The sequence below is a fragment of the Anopheles moucheti genome, chromosome X, assembly GCF_943734755.1.
Source record: "Anopheles moucheti chromosome X, idAnoMoucSN_F20_07, whole genome shotgun sequence".
Lineage (NCBI taxonomy): Eukaryota > Metazoa > Arthropoda > Insecta > Diptera > Culicidae > Anopheles > Anopheles moucheti.
This window is the reverse complement of record NC_069142.1, coordinates 43,878-66,119: the sequence shown is the minus strand read 5'-3', so window position 1 is coordinate 66,119 and position 22,242 is coordinate 43,878. Positions and strand designations below refer to the sequence as shown.

Here is a 22,242-nt window from a genome sequence, read left to right as displayed (position 1 = left end):
ATATTTCTAATTGATTGGGAGACATTTCCTTTTCGGAACTGTGACAAAGGATCTTATTAAGTACGCTGTCAAGAAGTAACAATGTTATATATAGTTCAAATATGCAGACCTTGTCTTATATTCCGAGACCTGGATACATGATTCCACAAAATACCGTAGTTGTTAAAAAGTGTGCGCTTTTCCAATAAATCGTTTCTATTAATTCCAAGAACAAAGCATAGATTTTCCTATCAATTCCACCAAATATATATTGTTTATTGGCAAAAGTGTGATCAACTTTACGAAAGGCGCACTCGAAAAAAAACACTTTTTTCTGAATTGCATAGCACTTTGGCCTTTTTCCTCCAAAATTTTAAGTCTGGCAATGTAAAGCATAAGTACATTAGATTTTCGCATAATTAAGGCATCACCAACCAACAATCCTGCAAATCGGGTCCAATTTACAAAGATTACTGCAAAACGAATAAAAGAGGCAATAGTAATGAATAAACACAAAAGCTACCCGGCTCCAAAATTACAGCTTAGCCACTCGCACTCGCCACTCGCAAAATTGTACAGGTTCTGCAGCAGATATTGTAAAATATGCTAAAAAAGTATGTTGTGCGGAAGGTTTAAGAATAGGAAACAGCCGTAACCCACTGTTACGAATATTCAATCATCATGATGTATCATGAATTGAAGGAGTCTTTTCTGTGCAATTCGAAAATCCTTTTGTTCTGTAGCTAAGGAAACAAAACCGATAAGTGCATACTCAATTTTTATTTCGTTTTGCGTTTCGGGTTGAATTACGCATATTCAATTTTACGAGTTTCTTTATGTATTGAAACATTAGTTTGTTGAGAACATAGTGGATAGTACCGTAAGCTAATATTTTTGTATAATTACAACACTCACCCGAATTTCTTTCGAAGTTGTTTACTCTTTCACTAGTTGCCGCATTATTTTTTTAGGTTATATAACTCGATTTTGTGAATACTTTAATTTCAGACGATAATCGCAATAATGTAACAGTGCATTACTTTCATGGGAGGTCACTCAGTTGAAAGCACTACAAATTAGATTTATATTTTCTTTTTTATTGTATCCATTGCTTCCGGTTTGATTGCTGTGGTTGATCGTGTGGTTTTTTCTTTTTGGTTTCCGTCAGAACAAGATATCCTTCATAAATCCTACTAAGTTATTGGTTTTAGAAACATTATGCACGCACTATGAACATTGGCCTAAAACTCCACACAGCATATACTCACTACTCACAACCTGCACAATGACATACACAGACGCATTGATTTTCTAACGGCGAAGAATTATTTTATGAAACCATTTGAACACTTGGTACTAAGTTGCATGAATTTGGTGCCTAAATATCCGCAGGCGAAGAAATAAATTTGTTAAGTTGCTCGTCACCAATCTTTCATGCGAAAAGGAAATGCAACAGTGAACAGAACGCACTAAACTAACTAATAACACGAATGTTTCCTGTGTGTTACATATAGCCGATCGTTTGCAACGCTTCGTACGCTCCAAGCGCACGCTCTATGAGCACGAACCACCGAGCGCTCTACCTGTTGCAAACACGGTAACACGTGGCGTACTGAACACAAGTGTAACGTAGACCTGCTGAACGAGGCTTAGTACTCTCATTCTCACTCTCTTGCTAGTGTCATCTCGTTCCTATACATTCGATGGAATGTTGGTGCTCCATGACAACAGGGGTTTCATGTATTTAATTAACGCAATAAGTTTTATAACGTCATATTCTATTACAAAATAAAATTTTATTCTACTATAAAATATAAATGATTTATACATCAAAACTAATTAAATCGTTGTCTAACGGCCTAGCCGTTCCCACGGAAAAAAACTTTATTGTACAATTCTTTATGTGATTCCAACTTTAAAAAAGTCATTCGAATAGAAAGTTCATAATTGGTAGTCCTTGTATTCCTTATTTACTCCCGTTTCGCTACTACGGCGAGAACCCCTCTAATTTTTGTATTACGCTACTTTATATACTACAAAAAAGTTTTACTCAACTGTTACAAACAATGATAAAATCAGCTAAGATTTCTTATATCGTAAGTACGATCATAAGTAGTTCATATAAATACGAAAACACACGATATTATAACATAGAAAAATAATACAATTAAACCGGAAAATAGCCTGACAACAACACACCTGGTCTGGGATTAAATCATTATTTGGGAAATTGAGAAATTCAAGTTACAAACTATCATTCTTAGGGCTAGACCTTCTAATAGAAAAGATTATCGAAAACCCAATTTTTATCTGTTAACGGCATAAGGTATGTAATGTATGTATTTGTAACACTTCATTGCAATTAAAGAAAGTATAATATAACTGACAACGTAGGAATGTAATTGTCGTCTTTTGTTTCAAAGCTCACAACAAGAACGTTCAAGCCATCAGCTACTGAGGACTTTGTGAAATAAAACTATCATTGAACGGATTTAATACAATGGTCATCATATCATTATCACAAACAAACATCGACCAGCATAAAAAAATTCAAAAGCTTTCAAACACGAATGATCATGTTGTTACCATCCATTAATGAGAATCATTCATTGTGCTCTGTCTCGCCTAAGTCATCCGTTTCAGGAACAACGAGTTGTTTTTCAAAACAAGTACCTCCTCGCTTGCTTAGCAAAGATGCCACTACTGCCGCTGTTGCTCCAATAGTGTTCTGTTGTACAAGTTGCGTGGGATTCCAAATTTTCCAACAGCTGTTATACGTCCCGAAATGGTCCTATTCATTGCATGTGCATGCTATGAATGTTTCTCAATTACACGTAAAATATAAAGTAGTATGGGCCACTTTGGAAAAAGTACGTTGGAATTAGAAACATACATTCCGAGCTGGGTGATACAGTACATGATTCAATACAGTACAGTTCCTTCCATACACTTCGGTGCGCGTTACACGGATATGCGATAATATAATTGACGGATAATCTCGCCAAGAGTAAGCCAAACGAAACGGATTTCATGTCATCTTTTTTCCCATATTAAATCCGTGATAAATCTTATGCCCGAGCTTGGTAATTACTTCTCAATCTTACAGTTTCTTGCGGGGTCTTCCCTCGTTTCATTTTTGAAATGTCATTTTTGCCCTCGCTAAATTGAAAGCACACAATATACCATTCAAGCGTGGTATATTAGGAGTTTAGAACTAATATAACGGCATTGTCTGCCTGAAAATTGCTTCAGTTTCAGTTTCCCGATTTTTTCCCGAAGTAATAACGAGAAAAAGCGAATAATGTTAATCTGTTTAGATTCTATCCATCACCAAGCTCTTCACGACCCCACACATTTTAAACTAACTACATTCGATTTTGTTGCAAAGATCTATTATGTACTATCACCCGTGGTCTACTGGGCACAATATGGCATCCCTTCTGACAGTTACAGTCACAGGTTAGATCGAGCAGGATAGAAGATCATATAGAAAAATACAAAAACATTTTGCCATGACTACATCAAAGTAGCTACATCACCCTGTGCACATGCAGGGAAAAAATACATCGTAACACACGGCTAATGCGAGTTGCTGAGGGATCTTGTAGATCTTAGCAATACAACTTCCCTCCCTGCCGGTTTCGTTTCAGGCTGCACATGAGTACCGTTCTATGTCCACATTATACTAAATGAAGTCGGTTTAATTGTAGCTACAGGAAATGCCGGCACTTGACACCGCATGTTACATGTGCCACCCTTTGACTTTGTAGCCGGTTTGGGAGCAGCACGATGTGTTTGTACCTGATGTGTTACGATGACCGTTAGTTAATAATCGACGCAAGATGACTGTCGCTCAGGGCTGTCCAGGTGACTGCAAGGTGGCTTCTATTACTTGATATGCGAACGAAATGAAATGAGTCGAAAAGATCATGTCTTCGTTTTCTCGATCGCCTTGGATGATGTATGTACTTTACCTTCAGTCATTGCATCAAGACGAATCCCGTATGACTCTCTCTCTCTTCTTGGCGTAACTAGCTACTAGGTCATGCCTGCCATTTCTTGCTTACTAGACTTAATTTACCACGTAGCCGGATAGTAATTACCCACGTAGCCATGCTACAGGATATTGATCCGAATGGGATATTCTTCCGGTCCGTCCCGTATTGAATCCCGTATGTATTGTAATCCCTTCATGGATGTAACTCCGACTACAGAACTCACTCTCTATTTTGGGGTAAATTAAGTAAAGGAATTCCAGAAATGATGGACGAACACTTCTTTAAGTTTTTGCACCGCAAAAGAACAAGTGTGAGTAGAGCGAATTTAGGTGAACAGTTCAGATTACGACGGGGTAGTTCAGATATCTGTATGGGTTTGTAGTAATGTGAAATGTGCTGATACAAAAAAAAACAAAAACAAAATTGATGTTTTAAAAATTATTTAAAGCTAGGCTAGATATCTAGGCTATTACGGCTTTCACATGATTGATCAAACATTGAAATTTTACCATTTCTTTACACAATCCTGTTACAAAAAAAAACAAAAACAAAATTGATGTTTTAAAAATTATTTAAAGCTAGGCTAGATATCTAGGCTATTACGGCTTTCACATGATTGATCAAACATTGAAATTTTACCATTTCTTTACACAATCCTGTTAAGTATATTGTAAACAACTTATTTGAGGGTCAGAAGTACTTATTATTCGATGTCTTGCCTGAAATTCGCTGTACATTACTACATGGTATTAAATGGCCGAGCTCAATTGATTGGATAAATATTCGATTACCCGTCGAGTCATTATATTACCTGATACGCCATCTTCCCTTCATCGTACTGATAGGAATTCCTCAACCTCAGCGTTTAAAACTGCATTCTTCGGTTGTTATTATGTACATTCACTGCATACTGTTTTACTTAAACGTTCGATAGTCGGTAAAGCAGTGCGTGCACATGTGTAAATATGATGTTGCAACCATCTCCTTTACACTTTCTGCTTGCACGGTAATTGAACAGCAAAGTGTAGCATCAACACTTATCCAACGGTATTGTATCAATTAAGCAAATTTTATAAAAAAAATCGCACCAGCGTTATTTCTCTTACTGGTGTTCTTAGACATCATTGCGACAAAGATCAACCATACGTGGTGCAGCATCTTTCAAACACATGTTGGCTTCCTCAAGTAGTAGAACAGGTTTTAGTTTGCTGTTACGGTCAACGAAGCGCTTAATATGCAATACGCCTAGCAGTTAACTCAAATCAATCAGTGTGATTTTAAATTCAGGTTTAATGAATGGAACCGTACTGATCCCTACTGAACCTACTGAAAACGATCGAAGATTGAAATAGAACTAATTCTGGGTTGTGAGTAAAACATAAGTAATGATTGTGCTGATATAAAAGTGTAAAGTTATCGCTCAGTCCAACAACAGCAGCCTATAGAAAACATTTTGTATCATAAAATGCATAGAACTGACAACCTCAATGGTTACAGTCCGGACGCTCCTTTATGGTCTAGAGTCTGGGTCTTTGCGGCATGCTAATTTTCCCTAAGCATGCATCACGTGTAAAGTAAATGTTGTTAAACGTTTTAAAACCATTTTAAAAGCATTGAAGCATAAAAACAGTGTTTTATTTAATGCAACCTGGAACGACATCACACTGCCTCCACAACACACGAGTGCCCCCTAGACATTTCGAGTAGTTTTTCACACGTTCCTCTATCCGCGCACCTCTCTTGGTCCACACATTTCTGGTTGAACACAAGATTTCATATTGCCCTCTCTTTCTCGAATATGTCTGCCCTAATCTAAAGACGACCAACGACCAGTTTCGATCCACCCGAACTTGGAAACAGGTAAGCAAAACCATAACAATCGCGAATCCGCACTTAAATTTTATATCTTTTTAGCAAAAGAATTGTTCCACACGGATCAAATGGAAGTCGGAACCATCCCAGCATCCGCGCTATCGCCGATGAAGAAAGAAACGCCGCGAAACTCAACGCATTGGCGTGTTCCGGTACAGTTTCAGTGCCGGCATCGACGGAGAAGATCTTTGGTAAGTAAAATCGTTTTTGTATACTAAATATAGTGAATTAATTAGCGGAAGTGCTATAAAATTTGTTCTAGAATGTGTTGTGCATAGTTTTAAGCTTTTGTGGGTAGAAAAGTGGGGTTATCGAGATCCTTGTGCTGCAAACGCGCACTCACACACACAGAAGATGAATCCCCTAATTTTGCCCTCAGTCCATACAAAAATCCCCTAATTTGTATCTGGTTCTATTTTGATACCAGCAACGCTGAAAATAGTGTAATATCAAGTGGAAAGTGATCTACTAGTGTACCATCAACACAGTCGTGCATTTATTTACAGTTTTGGCTACAACCAACCAATTATATGATCAACGCTTAGTTTGGTGTTGTGGGGGGGAAGTGAGGTTAGGTAAACCACTCCTCGATCGAGTGAAATGATTCTGATTCGGGAACCAAAGCGAATTTGTAACTTTTCCCTGGCCATTCGGAATGAAAGACAAGACACTGTTCTTAGTTATTATTGTGTGAATAGTGCGTTTCCGTGACCCGAGGATGAGCTTACGGCATGTTTGTGGTGTTATGTTCGCTTTCCGGATCGCTATCCGCGACGTTCCGTCTTAAGAATTCGGATTGCGTTTCCGTCGTGTGTGATCTGGGGTTAAACCTATTTTAAGCTTGGGTTGATTATCGTTCAATCCGTTGCAAAATGTCCTTTTGGTTTACTGTAATCTGCAAAAGCACTGTAGTGCTCATTGTACGTGGCATCCACCGTGTGATGGAATGCGACTAATGCATAGTTTTTTGTTGTTAGCGTTGATAAGTAAATTTATAATATGGTTATTATTTCTACCAATAACACAATAATTAATTCGATCTCATCTTTCGACCGCAGATGTTCATCATGCGCTCACCGTTGTCCGACCGACTCTTCCAAGGACTCTTCCACACAGTTGTGTGATTAAACTGTAATTTTGAAACGAATGTGTAATACCGGAATATGAAGCTCGTCTCGTCAACGAGGAGTAAGTATATAATAATAAGTATTTTATTCTATTATCAATACCAGACTAATTTAGGTTTATAGGTCTGTCGAGATGTATAACATGGGAGCATCTGTCTGCTCCCATTGCTATATATAAGCATATAATTAATTACATTCGTAGTGCTAAAATGTTTTATGTTTTCTTTTCTATTTTAGCGAAACCATCATGTGCTATGAAGAACAACGCATCGTAACGTATTAAGAAGAATGTATCTCGTTGAATATAGGTTCAGATAGGATATATCATTCGAGATATTTAAAAGCTGTTCGGTGGTATCTGTTGCAAAGAGAGTGCTACGAGGCGTTGGATAACAGGATACAACTTCGATTTATTTAGGCTAGGAGATCGTAATGTAGGGTTTAACGAAAAAGATTATTGTACAGAATTATTAATGCATATTTCAGTTAGGGATAACATCTATATTATTGCCTAACATTCAAAACAATCATCTGCGCTACGTTAGGGTAGAATGTTCAATAAAAATTTAAAGAGCAACGAAAGCTTAGGATTGTTGGCTTAAATCAAATCAATGTATCAATCGTCTTTCTTAGTAAGACCTATTATTATATTTCAAATTTTCAAAAGCTTGTTTTTCTAGTAATTACTAAATATTTGAACAAAACAAGTTTAATCTATTTCGTTATCCGTTTTAGTAATATACTAGTAATACTTTTTTAGGAGTAGTTGTATTTTTTATACTGATTTAATTTAAAAGAAATAGATTACATTCAAGATCGGTTCACTTCACCAACGTCCAACTGTAGGCGGTGTGACCTTCCATTTATGTTATGAAGTCATTAGACAAAACGTTCGTTTAGCGAAAACATTTCAAATGTGATTTTACAAGACAAAGTAGCCAGAGGGTAGTTCTAGAAATCCTAGATTGGTCCGATCATTGCTAGAAACGTGTAATATTATCGTGTTGGTATATTGAATGTCTCTACTATTCTCTCTAGAATCTCTACTATTTGTATCCTTTGCAGCATTGCAGGATTATTGTAATTATTTATTTTTTCAATATTTTTAACTCACATGTTTGTAAAAACGAAATGTAAAAATCGTAACAATAAAAAATAATCATCTTTTTTTATTAAACCTACAAATAAAATGTAATCAGCTGGGCGAAAGAAAACGAAAATCACCACTACATACACATTCCGAGCGATCTCACACACACATGCATACCCCTGGACTGCAAACGCTCACTCACACACCCTCAGGAGCACGTAGCAGAATCCCCTAATTTTCCCCTAATTTCATATAACGAATCCTCTAATTTTGCAAGAGGCCGAAGCTAGGTGAACCGAAATTAGGGGGTTGCATACGGGTTCGAGCACTTGTTTGCCCAGGGGGTACGTGAATGATACTGCCTAACAAAGCAAACTGCTCGAATGGATAAATTAATAGCGCTGTCTGAATGGGTGGATACAGCCTGACGTAGCGAACTGCTCGAATGGGTAAATTAACAGTGCGCAGTCTGACTGGGAGCTAGATTGGGTAAATTAATAGCAAGCAGTCCGACTGGGTCGTGCTGTGTTTGTCAGGCACGGATAATCGACATTCTGCTTCATCTTATTCTTAGCATACGGAACCGTCCATGTTGATCGTAGCAGTGTAATTTTGGAACGCTGTGAATTCTTCAGAGTTTCTGGAAATCATGTGTTTGTTAAGTGTCTTTTTTGTGCCTTACCTACCTAAAGCAACGTTGTGCCTAAAAGCTGTTGTAATCCAATCTAATTCAATGTGATCATGTCTTAGCACCGATCAACTATATAGCAACGGAACGGAAAGAAACATACCTGAAATCAAGCGGTAGTTCGTGTAAAGAAACAATTCCCTCCCCTCCCCCCGTCATCGATCAGTTTGGGCGTCTAACAATCAATCTATTTTGTGGATTATGCTAAATAATACATGCTTACATCGAGAAATGCTCTTGATCTAGTTATAGATAAGCATGAGAGTTTGCACTGAGCTGAATGTCTGCCGCATAAATCGTACTTTAATGCTGAGAACAATCTTTTGTTTCTTATGTATGTGCATCGCGGCATAAAGGTCGGTTTAAGTTTCAATGTATACGTGCACACGCTTCTAGCGACGCGTTGATTTTTTTTATGTGAAAGTGTGTAGCTGTGTAAGCGTAGTTTTGCATTGGTCCATACCTATCCGATGTAGTACGTTGAATCATATTTTTCAATGGAAATTTACGCAAATGAACAAGTGTAAAGTGATAGTAACATCATAAGAAATATTTCTTCCAAAACGTAACTTAGTAATTTGTGGCCGAATTCGAGAAGATTGGAAAAAAATTTCGTTTCGTTCTAAACGGTTCTTAGTCTTCTTGCTTACAAGGTGGTTGTAGAGAAGCGCGTTACTTTCGTAATTAAGTATGACCATCAAGAATCATACGGCAGGTGGAGGACGGCGTGGCTGAGTGTAATCTGTTGTGTCAGCGACGATACACAAAGTCACCTTATAAAAACGCGATACACATGGCATCGAATCTTACGGGCGTGGATACACGGTGGCGGAACAGCGATCAGCGGCTACAAATCAGAACCATAGAAAATAGACCGATGCAAACATATATATCCGTTATACTCCGGACTGTAGTAGGAATGATTGGCTTGACAATGAACCCCTGCAAAGAAGAAACACATCGAACACGGCGACGGCGGCGAGGACGACGACGGCAACCATTATGGAGCAACGGACGATCGACAAGTATGACGATGGTGCACTTGCTGATGTTGTTCTGTTTTCTACGAGATCCGTCGGCTGGGACTGTGACCGGTTTTAGCATGTTACCAGGTAAGGTTTGCAAACTGAAGCAGAACTAGAAAAGCAGATATTTTACTTGACTTAGCTTAGCTTTAGTTTGAAGGTTACACTTAGTAGCTCAGTATTCTTGAACTTTAACAGCCATGTGTGAATTGACTTTTTTGTAAATGTAACTTTTCAAAATTTTACGAAGTTCTCTACATTGTAAGTTTGCTTAATTCAGTAAATAAAAATGTAATTAAATTTTACAGATTAAAATAAGTGCTCAACAACGGACATCAACTTAGTTTGGATATGTTTATTGTGTTCTGAAATTGATAAATTAAGTTCTTTAGATCGATAAAACCTGGATTCTACTGATGAAAATAGTTCACGGCTATAGGTAGTGTAACTTTAAGCACTATTAGTACCCTTTCTAGTAGAAGCACTATAATATCATTCTCTTTACTGTTGAAATTAGCTTGAGATACTTTGGCGACTTGGTGTATTAATCCAACGAGGAAGCCTCAAAACAGACGTCGATTCTGTATTTATGCTCTGTTTTTTCACCTCTAGGTTTGCGGGGGAAACAAAACATTTTCATGTCTTTACGTACTTCCTGACCAATGTTTAATGTACTGAAACCAAACAATTCAATAATGCCAGATCAGAACAGAACAGAATACAGTAAAGCGGAGAAGAAAAACTGTTAAATCAATTTTCACGTCCGGATCCCTTTTCTTTTGATACAAACGTAATGTTTAAATGCACGGCGGTGTGCTGTATACACATATACCATGACGTCCACGGTGGCAACAGCTTGCATTTGATCATAGCGGAGCATAACTTTAACGCCGGCAATAAGGCAACAAAAATAAGAAAAAGAAGGAGCAACATACATTTCAACGGCAGCATACTTTCAGATGCACAGGCACTCGAGAAGCATACGTATCGGTGTGTGTATCTACTCGGATGTTTTAATCATTTTGGGCAAAATGTGTTAGTGTTGGAATGTCTGTTTTCAATCGTTTCCATGTGTTATTTTGTTGGATTACCTACGACACAAAGAGCTATGCTCCGAGCATAGAGGGCGGCCAAAAAGAAATAGAAATGCAATTAAAGAAGTTGCGAAAAAGAAGAACAAAGCTAAAGAACACTGAGTTTTCTGAATCTTTCTCTCCTTCTGCAGACATTATTAGCAGGAATAAATTCGAATAAGAAGAGATAGGCAGCAGGTAGATGAGAGGATGTGAATTGTTGAGTAATCACATGCGGGGATACGTTATAACTCATTCTTGGTAGTTGTTTATTTTTTAGTGCATGTTATAACAGCCAGCTTTAACAGACTCCCTGGCCTGGCCAGTTCTAACTTCGGATTGGCCGTTCTAACGACGAAAAATTATCGAGTCGGAAATCTTGGCTTAAAAAACTTAACTGCTTTAGTTAGCTCTGTATGCTCACCTAAAGGCCTGCTCTTTACCACCTTTACCTATTATGGATGTACACACTTACGTTCGTGCGTCTTGTTTTACCATAATGCTTTAACTCTTTTCTTGCATTCCCCATTACGAAGCCTTTAATTGTGAAGCGTAGGAATTAATGCAACACAAAAAATCGTTTCAGATACTCAACTTCAAGCACCACGATTCACCACTCAACCGTCTTCATCTGGTTCGATTGTGAATGAAGGTCGAACGAAGATTCTTCAATGTCACGCATTAGGTAAGCTTCATAATAACTGATGCTGGAAAACAAATGCAAAATATGAACAGCGTGTTTGAAGTAATAGCGTATGAAAAGCCAGGAAAACCGTTCGAGGCCCCAATTCAGTTCTAATTGTACTAACTTACCTTTAAATTCACATTTTCTGTTATAGGTTTTCCACAGCCTAAATATCGTTGGATTAAAGATGGCATCCCGGTGGGAAACTTCACCAATAGCCAATATCTTAAAATATTGAATATTACACGTGAAAATGCCGGTTCATACCAGTGCGAAGCAGCAAACAAAGCTGGTACCATTTTTAGCGAGAAAATCGATGTTCTTGTAGCTTGTAAGCATAAGTTCAATCCTCATTCGAGGGCTTCTGATAGACGGAAATAATTAAATTACTATGGCTTTATTGTTCCTTTCAGATATGGGTATATTTGTCGAACTATCAGAAAACATCGTAACGGTAGTGTCTGGCTATCCGGCAATACTAAATCTTTCATACATTGAATCGGTCCCAGAACCCTCAGTGACATGGCAAACAGATGAAGGGCCATTAGAGTACAATATCAAATATGCGCAAACTTCCAGTAATCAATTGATTATCTTGAGCGCAGACGAGGGAGATATTCGTGCGTATCGAGCACGCGCCTTCAATACACAAATCGGCCGTGAGGAAAGCAATGGTTTTGTGCGGTTAAATGTAACTGGTAATCCGTACACCGAGATTGCACCAGAGATAATTGTCCACCCGCAGAGCATGAAGGTTGTGCGTGGCGCACAGACTGTGGAACTGGAATGCATTGCCAATGCGCGTCCACTACACGAGCTCGAAACCATTTGGCTAAAAGATGGTATTTTAATTGAGAATACCGGTATTCATTACACGCAAACCGATCCTTGGAATCGTACTGTCACACTACTTCACGTGAACCTAACACACACGGGTGAGTACACCTGCCAAGTGCAGATGCGCACCGGGGGCCATCCGATCGTCTTTTCGGTGGCGCAGGTTACCGTGCAAGAACCACCCACGTTTGTGACACCGTTGCGTACCGAAACGTTAGGCGAGTACGGATCGCGAATCGTATTAGCATGTGATGTAATCGGTGCACCGCTGCCGAAAATAACTTGGTTCAAAAATGCGCGTCCAATCGTACCTGTAGTTGGTCGATATACCATTCAAGATGATAATTCTCTGGAAATATACAAGCTGGAAATGGATGATACGGCTATGTTCCAATGTCTTGCTTCAAACGAGGCTGGTGAAAAATCGGCCTACACTTGGCTGAAGGTAAAAAGTAAGTTTTACTGATTTGTGTTCAAATCACGGGGTTGTATATTATTCTAATTAATGTTTTTATTTTGACATTTAGCCTCAACCCCTATAATGGAAATGGCACCTACTAATCAGACGGTTCTTGATGGCAAGGATGCTACAATGAATTGTCGAGCGATTGCAGCACCTACACCAAGTATTTATTGGATCTACAACGGTATGTACTATTGACATTATTTTCATGACTAGTTTCTTGCGTACTGTAATTACTTGTTTACATGCTTACATCCTTAATTTTACCGATGTGAGTTTTAACATTATTGTTGATTTTCAGATACATATCCCATTGAAACTACCGCCAGAATGCAGATTCTAGATTCTGGTGATCTGCTATTATCAAACGTCCGTGAAGCCGACAGTGGGCTCTACACGTGTATAAGAGAAAATGAAGCAGGGCGTATTACTGGATCAGGATATTTAAATGTGCTAGGTATGTGATGTACAACTATTCCTATGTGTTTGTGATTCCTACGTGATTAGGTAGTCGGCATGATTACAGGAAAGAATTTCGGGGTATATGTCATTTTTTGGCATTCTTTCCAAAATTTTAACGTTAAAATACTTTTCACACCAACCGAACACAATGCAACCGAAAAGGAATCATGAAAATTGACGATAGCTCTCCAGAGTTTTTTTTAGCAAAATTTCCCTGTATTCTCCAAATTTCTCCTCCTTTAAGATTGCAAATTTCAAAATCAAATTCACATTCGACTGAAAATATCTCCCAACGAATTGCTAATTTTTTTCTCAAACGGTTGAATATTGCTATTGTTGATATCATTCGAAAACCTGTATCCAATTATAAGCCAATCATGTATAGGGTCGGTATTGAAACTTACCTGTAACAATTCATCGACACTTTGATATCATACAACCGCGATTTTCATGCACAGCGCAGACCGTGGGTATCAAAGTTTGTTCACTGTTAAGCATCTTGCCCTTCTTGCTGGGCACTATCAATACCTTCGTTCGTTATGGGTACGAATGATACCTGGAGGCCGGTCGAATCATATATTATTTGTCCTGTGTTTATGTGGAAGTTCTGCCTATTCCGTAACGGGTTTGACTCAGTCAGCTGGGCAATTTACACAGCAGTTGGCGAGCCATTTACGCAGATATTACGCTCGATACAATTGATTCCACAATTTATGCTTTTTAGTCTTATGAACTAAAAAAATAATTGATAATTGAACAGTCAGAAAATGTTACAACTTTATTTGAATAAGAGGGTTCCTTTTTTTAAGAGGAATGGCCAGGCCGTATTCACAGTTCCTTACAATGTTAACATTAGCAACAGCGTAGCGAGTCGCTTCGGCGACTCTCGAGGGTCGTAGTTTGGTTAACCCTGTTCTAGATGAACGGTACGATAGATTCATGTCTTTCGCGTAACGGATATTTTTTCCAGGTGTGGTCGATACCTGTTACAGAATCAAACATTGAAGGGTATTTCAAGTTACTCTGAGTCATTCGTCAAGTCATAATAATCGAAGCAATAGCTGTTTGCACATAAACGCTGATGTATAGAGATAAATGAGTAAAATATTTTTTTTATATTCTAGTTCGTACACAAATTGTACGTCCACCAGCCGATACAACCGTTCTTCTTGGGCATTCGGCCGCACTAGAATGTGGTGTGTCAAGCGATCCCACAGTACCGTATAATATCGATTGGTACCGCGAGCCTAAGTAAGTATTTAGCTTTATTCACAGTACGGGTTATATGAATAATGTATTTACCACCATTTCAGTCGTTTGCCTATCAAAAATAGCCAACGCATCGGCGTTAAAGGAGACGGTACACTCGAAATTACAGAAGTTCGTCCTTCAGATGTTGGTCAATATTCATGTATCGTAACGTCTCCTGGTGGGAATGAAACACGTTCTGCCAGGTTGAGCGTCATTGAATTGCCATTTGCACCTTCAAACGTACTGGCTGTACGACTTAGCATGCCCCAAAACAGAGCGATCAATGTGTCCTGGACTCCCGGATTTGATGGCAATAGTAGAATTATTAAGTTTATTGTTCAGCGACGTGAAGTACCAGAACTAGGTCCACTCCCCGATCCGCTGTTAAACTGGATTACAGAAGCGGCCAATGTGTCCGCACAGGCAAAATGGATTTTGTTAACAAATTTAAAAGCAGCAACGGCTTACCAATTTCGAATTAGCGCGGTCAATCGAGTTGGTGAGGGTTCACCGTCTGAACCGAGCAACGTAGTGAAATTACCACAAGAACGTAAGTTTATCCGTATGGTTTTTACATGTTTGTATTTTAATGTATAGAGTAAATGAACATTGTTGTATACATATCTTCAACTTTTTCCGATCCATCAACAGGACAGTATAAAAATTTTAGATTTTTGTATACGGTTTAGTAAATAATATTATCAGTCTCGCGGCCTTTTGGTTTTTCAGTTCTTTAAAAAAAAATCTGGTATTTGGCCTGCAATTCCAAAATATGTTAATGTATAAGTTTTGGGATTTCACATCCCTACAGTCAAGATTAACATTTTATTCATATTAATAATTTATCTACAACAGCTCCGTCAGGACCTCCGGTAGGATTCGTTGGTTCGGCACGTTCATCAACTGAAATCATTATACAATGGCAACCACCTGTCGAAGAACATCGCAACGGGCAAATTCATGGCTATATTATTCGATATAGATTATTCGGCTACAATAAGAGCCCATGGAATTATCGCAATATTACTAATGAAGCGCAGCGTAACTATCTAATCCAAGAGCTAATCACATGGAAGGACTATACTATCGAGATAGCCGCTTATAACAATATGGGCGTTGGTAACTACACAGACGGGGCGAAAATCAAAACTAAAGAAGGTGTTCCCGAAGCGCCACCTAGAAATGTGCATGCACAACCACTTAACTCGACAGCTATTCGCATTTGGTGGACCCCTCCCAACCCGCAACAGATCAATGGTATAAACCAGGGCTATAAGTTGCAGGCCTGGCGCTTCGAAAAACCACCGCTCCAATCTCCGGCTGCTGGGTCTATTGGTGGAGGTGTAATAACCGGGGGAGCAAATGACGATGATAATGAATTAATCGAAACGGAAATGAAAACACTTTCTGTACCACCGAATTTATTGGATCCATTGGCTGAACAGAGTGAAGTGCTAAGTGGATTAGAGAAATATACGGCCTATAATATTACTGTGTTGTGCTTCACCGATCCAGGAGATGGTGAACGAAGCGAACCAGTACCAGTACATACGCTAGAAGATGTTCCAGACGAAGTAAGTGCTTTGCAATTCAGTGGAATTTCAGATCGAGAAGTGGGTGTGGCGTGGGAACCACCGCGACGCACCAACGGCATACTCATCGGATATCAAGTTCGTTACTATGTTAGGGATCAACCGGACACCGTACGTTTAGTTAACTTAACAGCAGAACAAACCCGCCTAAAAGTCACACATTTGACGGCAACGACTCATTATACGTTTGAAGTGAATGGATGGACGGTTGTGGGAGCTGGGCCTCCGAAAGTCGCTACAATTCAGTCGGGAATCGAACCAGTTCTGCCGCACCCACCGTACCAACTGGCACTGTCGAATATCGAAGCGTTCTCGGTAGTGATACAATTCACACCAGGTTTCGACGGCAACTCATCCATTACTAGTTGGATCGTCGAGGCACAAACAGCTCGAAACCTTACATGGTTTGTAGTGCATGAGCTGCAAGATCCGGATGCTTCGACGGTGACAGTTTTAGGATTAACTCCGTTCACCACATATCGGTTGCGTTTAACTGCTTGTAACGTCGTCGGTCGCTCGGAACCATCAGAACCAACGAAAGATTTTCAAACGATCCAGGCACGCCCGAAACATCCTCCTTTTAACGTGACAGTACGGGCAATGAGCGCCACCGAATTGCGTGTACGATGGATACCGCTGCAGCAAACTGAGTGGTTCGGTAATCCAAAAGGTTATAACATCACCTATCGAAACATCCATGAGAACGATATATTACGTTCATCTGAGCCAACCACGATTAGGGCCGCAGATGTAGGAAAAGGCAACTGGGCATCTGCAGGTGTTTCAGAAAGCAGCGTTTGGGGACGTAGTGTATTAATTGAGGATCCTACTGCCAACTCACACGTTTTAGATGGACTGGAAGAGTGGTCAGTGTACGAAATTGCTATGACGGCAGTGAACGAAGTTGGTGAGTCGAACGATAGCCCACATGCATTTGAACGTACACGCGAGGCAGTACCAACGATGGGACCGGCCATAGTTGAAGCTAATGCAACTTCATCTACAACCATTGTGGTACGATGGACGGAAGTACCGAAAGTACATCGCAATGGACAAATTGAGGGTTACCGTGTGTACTATGGTTCGGTAGCAGGTCGCACCCCTATACTACACAAAACGATAGCCAATAACTATACCTTTACGACAACGCTAACTGAGCTGAAAAAGTATGTGCAATATGACATCCAGGTACTGGCATATACTCGGCTCGGCGATGGTGTCCTGAGTACGCCCCCGGTACGTATTCAAACGTTCGAGGATACACCGGGCGCACCGTCGAACGTGTCCTTTCCGGACGTATCATTCAGCATGGCACGCATTATATGGGATGTACCCGAGGAACCCAATGGTGAAATTTTGGCTTATCGAGTTACGTATCTATTGAACGGATCGCAGAATCTAAATTTTACCCAAGAGTTTCCTCCATCTGATCGAACGTTTCGTGCAACGCAACTGCTCGCCGAGCGTTACTATTTGTTCAGTGTGACAGCTAAGACACGACTGGGATGGGGAAAGACAGCGGCTGCCTTGGTTTATACTACTAACAACCGTCAAATCCCACAGTCACCCTCAGCGCCTCAGATTTCACGTTCTCAAGTTCAATCAGAACAGATAACCTTCAGTTGGACACCAGGGCGTGATGGGTTTGCTCCTCTTCGTTATTATTCGGTACAGTTTCGTGAAAACGAAGGCTCCTGGACGTTAATTTCAGAACGTGTAGATCCAGCCGTTACATCCTACACGGCGAGCGGTCTGAAACCCCATACATATTACCAATTTCGTATACAAGCCACGAACGATCTGGGCCCATCTAGCTACAGTAGAGAGAGCATTCAAATTCGTACTCTACCGGCCGCTCCATCCGAACCTATAACGGGTCTAAAAGTGGTTCCTATTACCACGACGAGTGTGCGTGTGCAATGGCTAGCTTTGCGGTTCAACACATGGAACGGTGATGCAGAGACGGGTGGCTATCGCATTCTCTACCAACCTTTATCAGACTTTCCTTCCACGCTACAGAGTACACCGAAGATGGACGTTCTTGGTGTGAACGAGGTGTCGGCAGTACTTGCTGACTTGACCCAAGATCGTAATTATGAAATCATTTTGCAGCCATTTAACTCACAAGGCTCTGGGCCAGCATCGTCTCCCGTTGCGGTGTATGTCGGCGAAGCGGTACCAATTGGTGAACCGCTCAACATAGAGGGAAAAGCAATATCCTCTACCGAAGTACGATTGAGTTGGAATCCTCCACAGCAAAACACCCAAAATGGAGAACTGTTAGGATACAAAATATTTTATCTTGCTACCGACACATCGGCACAAGATCTTGAGCCAGGACCGTCATCGGATGTCGGTGGAGTTAATAGTGGAAGTGTTGCACGCCGTAACAAAACACCGGAAGAGGAGATTGAAGTTGTACCGGCATCGTATACGTCGCACAATCTCGTTTTTCTGGACAAATATACCGAATATCGCATTCAGATATTAGCGTTCAATCCGGCTGGCGATGGGCCACGTTCTGCACCAATAACCGTGAAGACCCTTGCCGGGCTTCCCGGTCCTCCAACGCAGCTACTCTTTTCGGACATCACAATGAATAGTTTGACGGTGAGCTGGGATGTGCCGCGTAAGCGAAACGGCCTCATACTTGGCTATATTGTAGCATACGAAACAACGGAAGACAATGAAAGTATGTTTGTTGTATTCCCTCATTACAGTTAGATGTAACTTTTTATTAATGTGCTTTATTTACATTCTTTTATTTTTCTCATGTAGAATTTAGCAAACAGGTGAAACAGAAGGTGAGTGGCACTAATTTGATCGTACAAAACTTGGAGGAAGAAGTTACGTACACGTTTACAGTGCGCGCACAAACCATTGACTATGGTCCGGCAATTAGTGGCAATGTAACCACCGGGCCGCAGGATGGTTCGCCTGGCTCGCCTCGTGAACTAATGATTTCAAAGTCACAGGCCAGCGTACAAATGCATTGGATCAACGGACAATCAGGCAAAGGACCGATTTTAGGTTATTACATTGAAACTAAAAAAAGAGGTAGGAATCAATGAACTGCGTATCTAGCAAATGTAGCTATATTTCAAGTTTATGCATATTTTTTCTTGATAGATGATCTGCGTTGGGAAACAGTAGCACGGACAACGAACGGCCCCATACAAGAATTTACCGTCAGTTTTCAAAATCTATTGCCCTCGACTGCTTACAAATTTCGCGTGATCTCTTACAACCGTTATGGCATAAGCTGTCCAGTCTATTCCGACGATGCCGTCCTTACACCTTCGAAGTTATATTTGGAATACGGCTACCTCCAGCTGAAACCTTTCTATCGACAAACCTGGTTCATGGTGGCACTAGCGGCCACTTCCATCGTTATAGTCATTATGGTGATCGCCGTATTGTGTGTGAAGAGCAAAAGTTATAAATACAAACGTAAGTATGCCTATTGATTCATATAGTTAATATTATACAGCGACCAGCGCAAGATGGTAGGGTTGTCTTATTTTGATCTTTAATCCTTTATTTGTTTATTTATTTATTATAATTATGACGACTCTTCGTCGTGTTATCTGCCGCATATGATTTGAAGAGATTTCAATTCTCTCAAGGCATTTCCTCCTTGTTTTTTGCTCGATCCGGGGCATTCTAGGTTTCAGGTTTGATTTTTTTTGTTTCGTTAGAACGGCCAGGTCGTATCGACTTATTTTTACCACGTAGCCGGATATTCAATCCTGGTTACGAGGGTTTGGTCCGAATGGGTTTTTCCTCGGTCCTGTCGTGTGAAAACCGGCGCCGCTACCAATAACCTGGTAAGGTGAAGCCTCATGTTTGTTTTCAGTTAGTATTTATTTGAAACATTGAACATAATACTATATTTGATGTATTATTTGTTAACGTAGAAAACAAGTGTTGATACGTTTAACTCGCCTTACCTATATTAATTTTATACCCTAAGCTACTACAATGCCTCTCCTTGAGTCAATAATACTATCTAAATAAGACTGATTAACTGTTACAACTGCGACCTAGTTCCCAAACAATCATTCTTTAGCTTCTTATTTAAGATAACTCGATGTTTTTAAACGAAAAAAACGTGTATCAATCACTACCAGTCAAACCTAGTTGATTTTTTTTTCATTTCATAATGGGACGTCTTGGCAAATATAGTCTCACAGTCTCATCATGTTGCATAACCAATCAATTTAAAAATTCCTAAAATTTATTCCATATAGAAGAGGTTCAGAAAACACTTGAGGAATCAATCGCTATGTCCATTGACGAGCGGCAAGAGCTGGCATTGGAGCTTTACCGCTCTCGTCATGGTGTGTCTACAAACGGTGGAGTGAACGGAGTCAACGGTGGCACCGGCATAATGATGCAAAGCACTCTCGGGCGCCGAACCGGTACAATATTAGGCCGAAAGGGTGGTGGTGGGGCGGGTTCCAGTACGGCAGCTGCAGCAGCAGCCGCGGCTTCGTTGGGCAAGTCTCCTCCACGACCATCACCCGCATCTGTCGCCTACCACAGTGATGAAGAAAGCTTAAAATGCTATGACGAAAATCCAGATGATAGCAGTGTTACGGAGAAACCGTCCGAGGTGAGCTCTAGTGATTCACAGGTCAGTAAATAATTTTTTTATGTACTGCTTTACGTTTGTTTTGTTTATAAACAAATGTATGTTTATTTTTCAAATCCACTTTTATGAATTACTTTCCATAGGCATCGGAAAGTGAAAACGAAAGCGTCCGGTCGGATCCACACTCTTTCGTAAACCATTATGTCAACAATGATCTGTTGCGGCAGTCCTGGAAACGCCAAAAACCGGTGCGCAATTATTCTAGTTACACTGACTCAGATCCTGAAGGATCGGCTGTTATGAGCCTGAACGGAGGTCAAATCATTATGAACAACATGGCACGTTCACGGGCTCCACTTCCTGGCTTTAGTTCTTTTGTGTGAGGAATTTTTATTACCAACTGCCATGATTTACCTCTATAGCTGACAATAGCTCAGCAATAGTAGCAAAGATGTTGACGTCTCATTTATCAGGTGTCTAATATGATCGATAAGATAATGATGATATATACTGCCAATATTACTCACAAAACTATACACTCACATATCAGTAAAATCCTTTATATGTCTCTCAGAACAAATAAGCAGTGATTGGAGAGTGTGTATAAGAGCTTAGGAATTTGACGAAAATATTTTTTTTTTCAATTTTTAACTACATTACAAGTCTCATTGAAAGGAGCTAGAACAGGAGACTTATTTTTGGTGAATTTTTACACGGTAGCATTAGTAGTACAAGCCGAAACAGACAGTTGTGTATGTTTATGGAAATTGTAACATTTAAACAAGATATGTTAAGGGCTCTTTTTACACCATCCCCTTTGTTAGGGAATTAAACATTGCCACTGCAAACTAGGACTTGTAATGAACTACTGAAGAATGAATTTTATTTTAAGCGATAACAAACTTTTTCGAATGGAGCGCAGAGGGCAACAATTACTTACATAGACAGAAATGAATTATGTGATAATCGGATTAATTAAGGATTAAAAACAAATAGAAACCCGATATGTGCGCTTGATGAACGTATTTGGAAATATGTACGGTTTATGTACTTTGTACTGCATATTACTTGACTGATGAAGAAATCTACTTTTTATTTTACTTTGTCCACTTTATTTGCCTGTGGATACCACGTATGTGGTGGATTAATATTCTGCGCTTGATGAACGTATTTGGAAGCATATACGGTTTATGTACTTTGAATTGCAAATTACTTGACTGAAGAGGTCTACTTTTTATTTGACTTTGTCCATTTAATTTGTCTACGTTTACGTTTTTCAACCTAAGAAAGAGCCATTTTCGTAAATAAAATATACAAATATACTCTAAATGTATGAAAGGTCTGAATAAGGCCTTGGACGAACGAATTACTTGGTGAGGTTTGAAAGAACTGTAAAGCTTTGCGATACTATGGGTTCATGGTAATTGCTCAAAAAGCAATAGAGCAGTTAATATTTCTGCTAATATTGGCGAATCACTGCATTAGTTCCATTTAACATAAAACGAC

At 39.7% G+C, this 22,242-nt stretch overlaps 1 protein-coding gene across 2 annotated transcripts; it reads left to right on the top strand.

Moving 5' to 3' along the window:
• The first annotated feature begins 9,439 nt into the window (after window positions 1–9,439).
• On the top strand, window positions 9,440–22,025 carry LOC128307430 (protein sidekick). Of its 2 annotated transcripts, none has more exons than XM_053045269.1 (13): window positions 9,440–9,866; window positions 11,439–11,537; window positions 11,692–11,868; window positions 11,951–12,826; window positions 12,902–13,021; window positions 13,139–13,294; window positions 14,424–14,550; window positions 14,613–15,100; window positions 15,406–18,834; window positions 18,921–19,199; window positions 19,272–19,592; window positions 20,393–20,778; window positions 20,880–22,025. In XM_053045269.1, exons 1-13 carry the CDS (start codon window positions 9,548–9,550, stop codon window positions 21,117–21,119), a joined length of 7,017 nt encoding a protein of 2,338 aa, XP_052901229.1. In that variant the 5' UTR covers window positions 9,440–9,547; the 3' UTR covers window positions 21,120–22,025. The 2 variants fall into 2 exon arrangements, with proteins under 2 accessions (XP_052901229.1, XP_052901228.1); XM_053045268.1 differs by having other exon boundaries at window positions 11,409–11,537.
• Window positions 22,026–22,242: the final 217 nt, after the last annotated feature.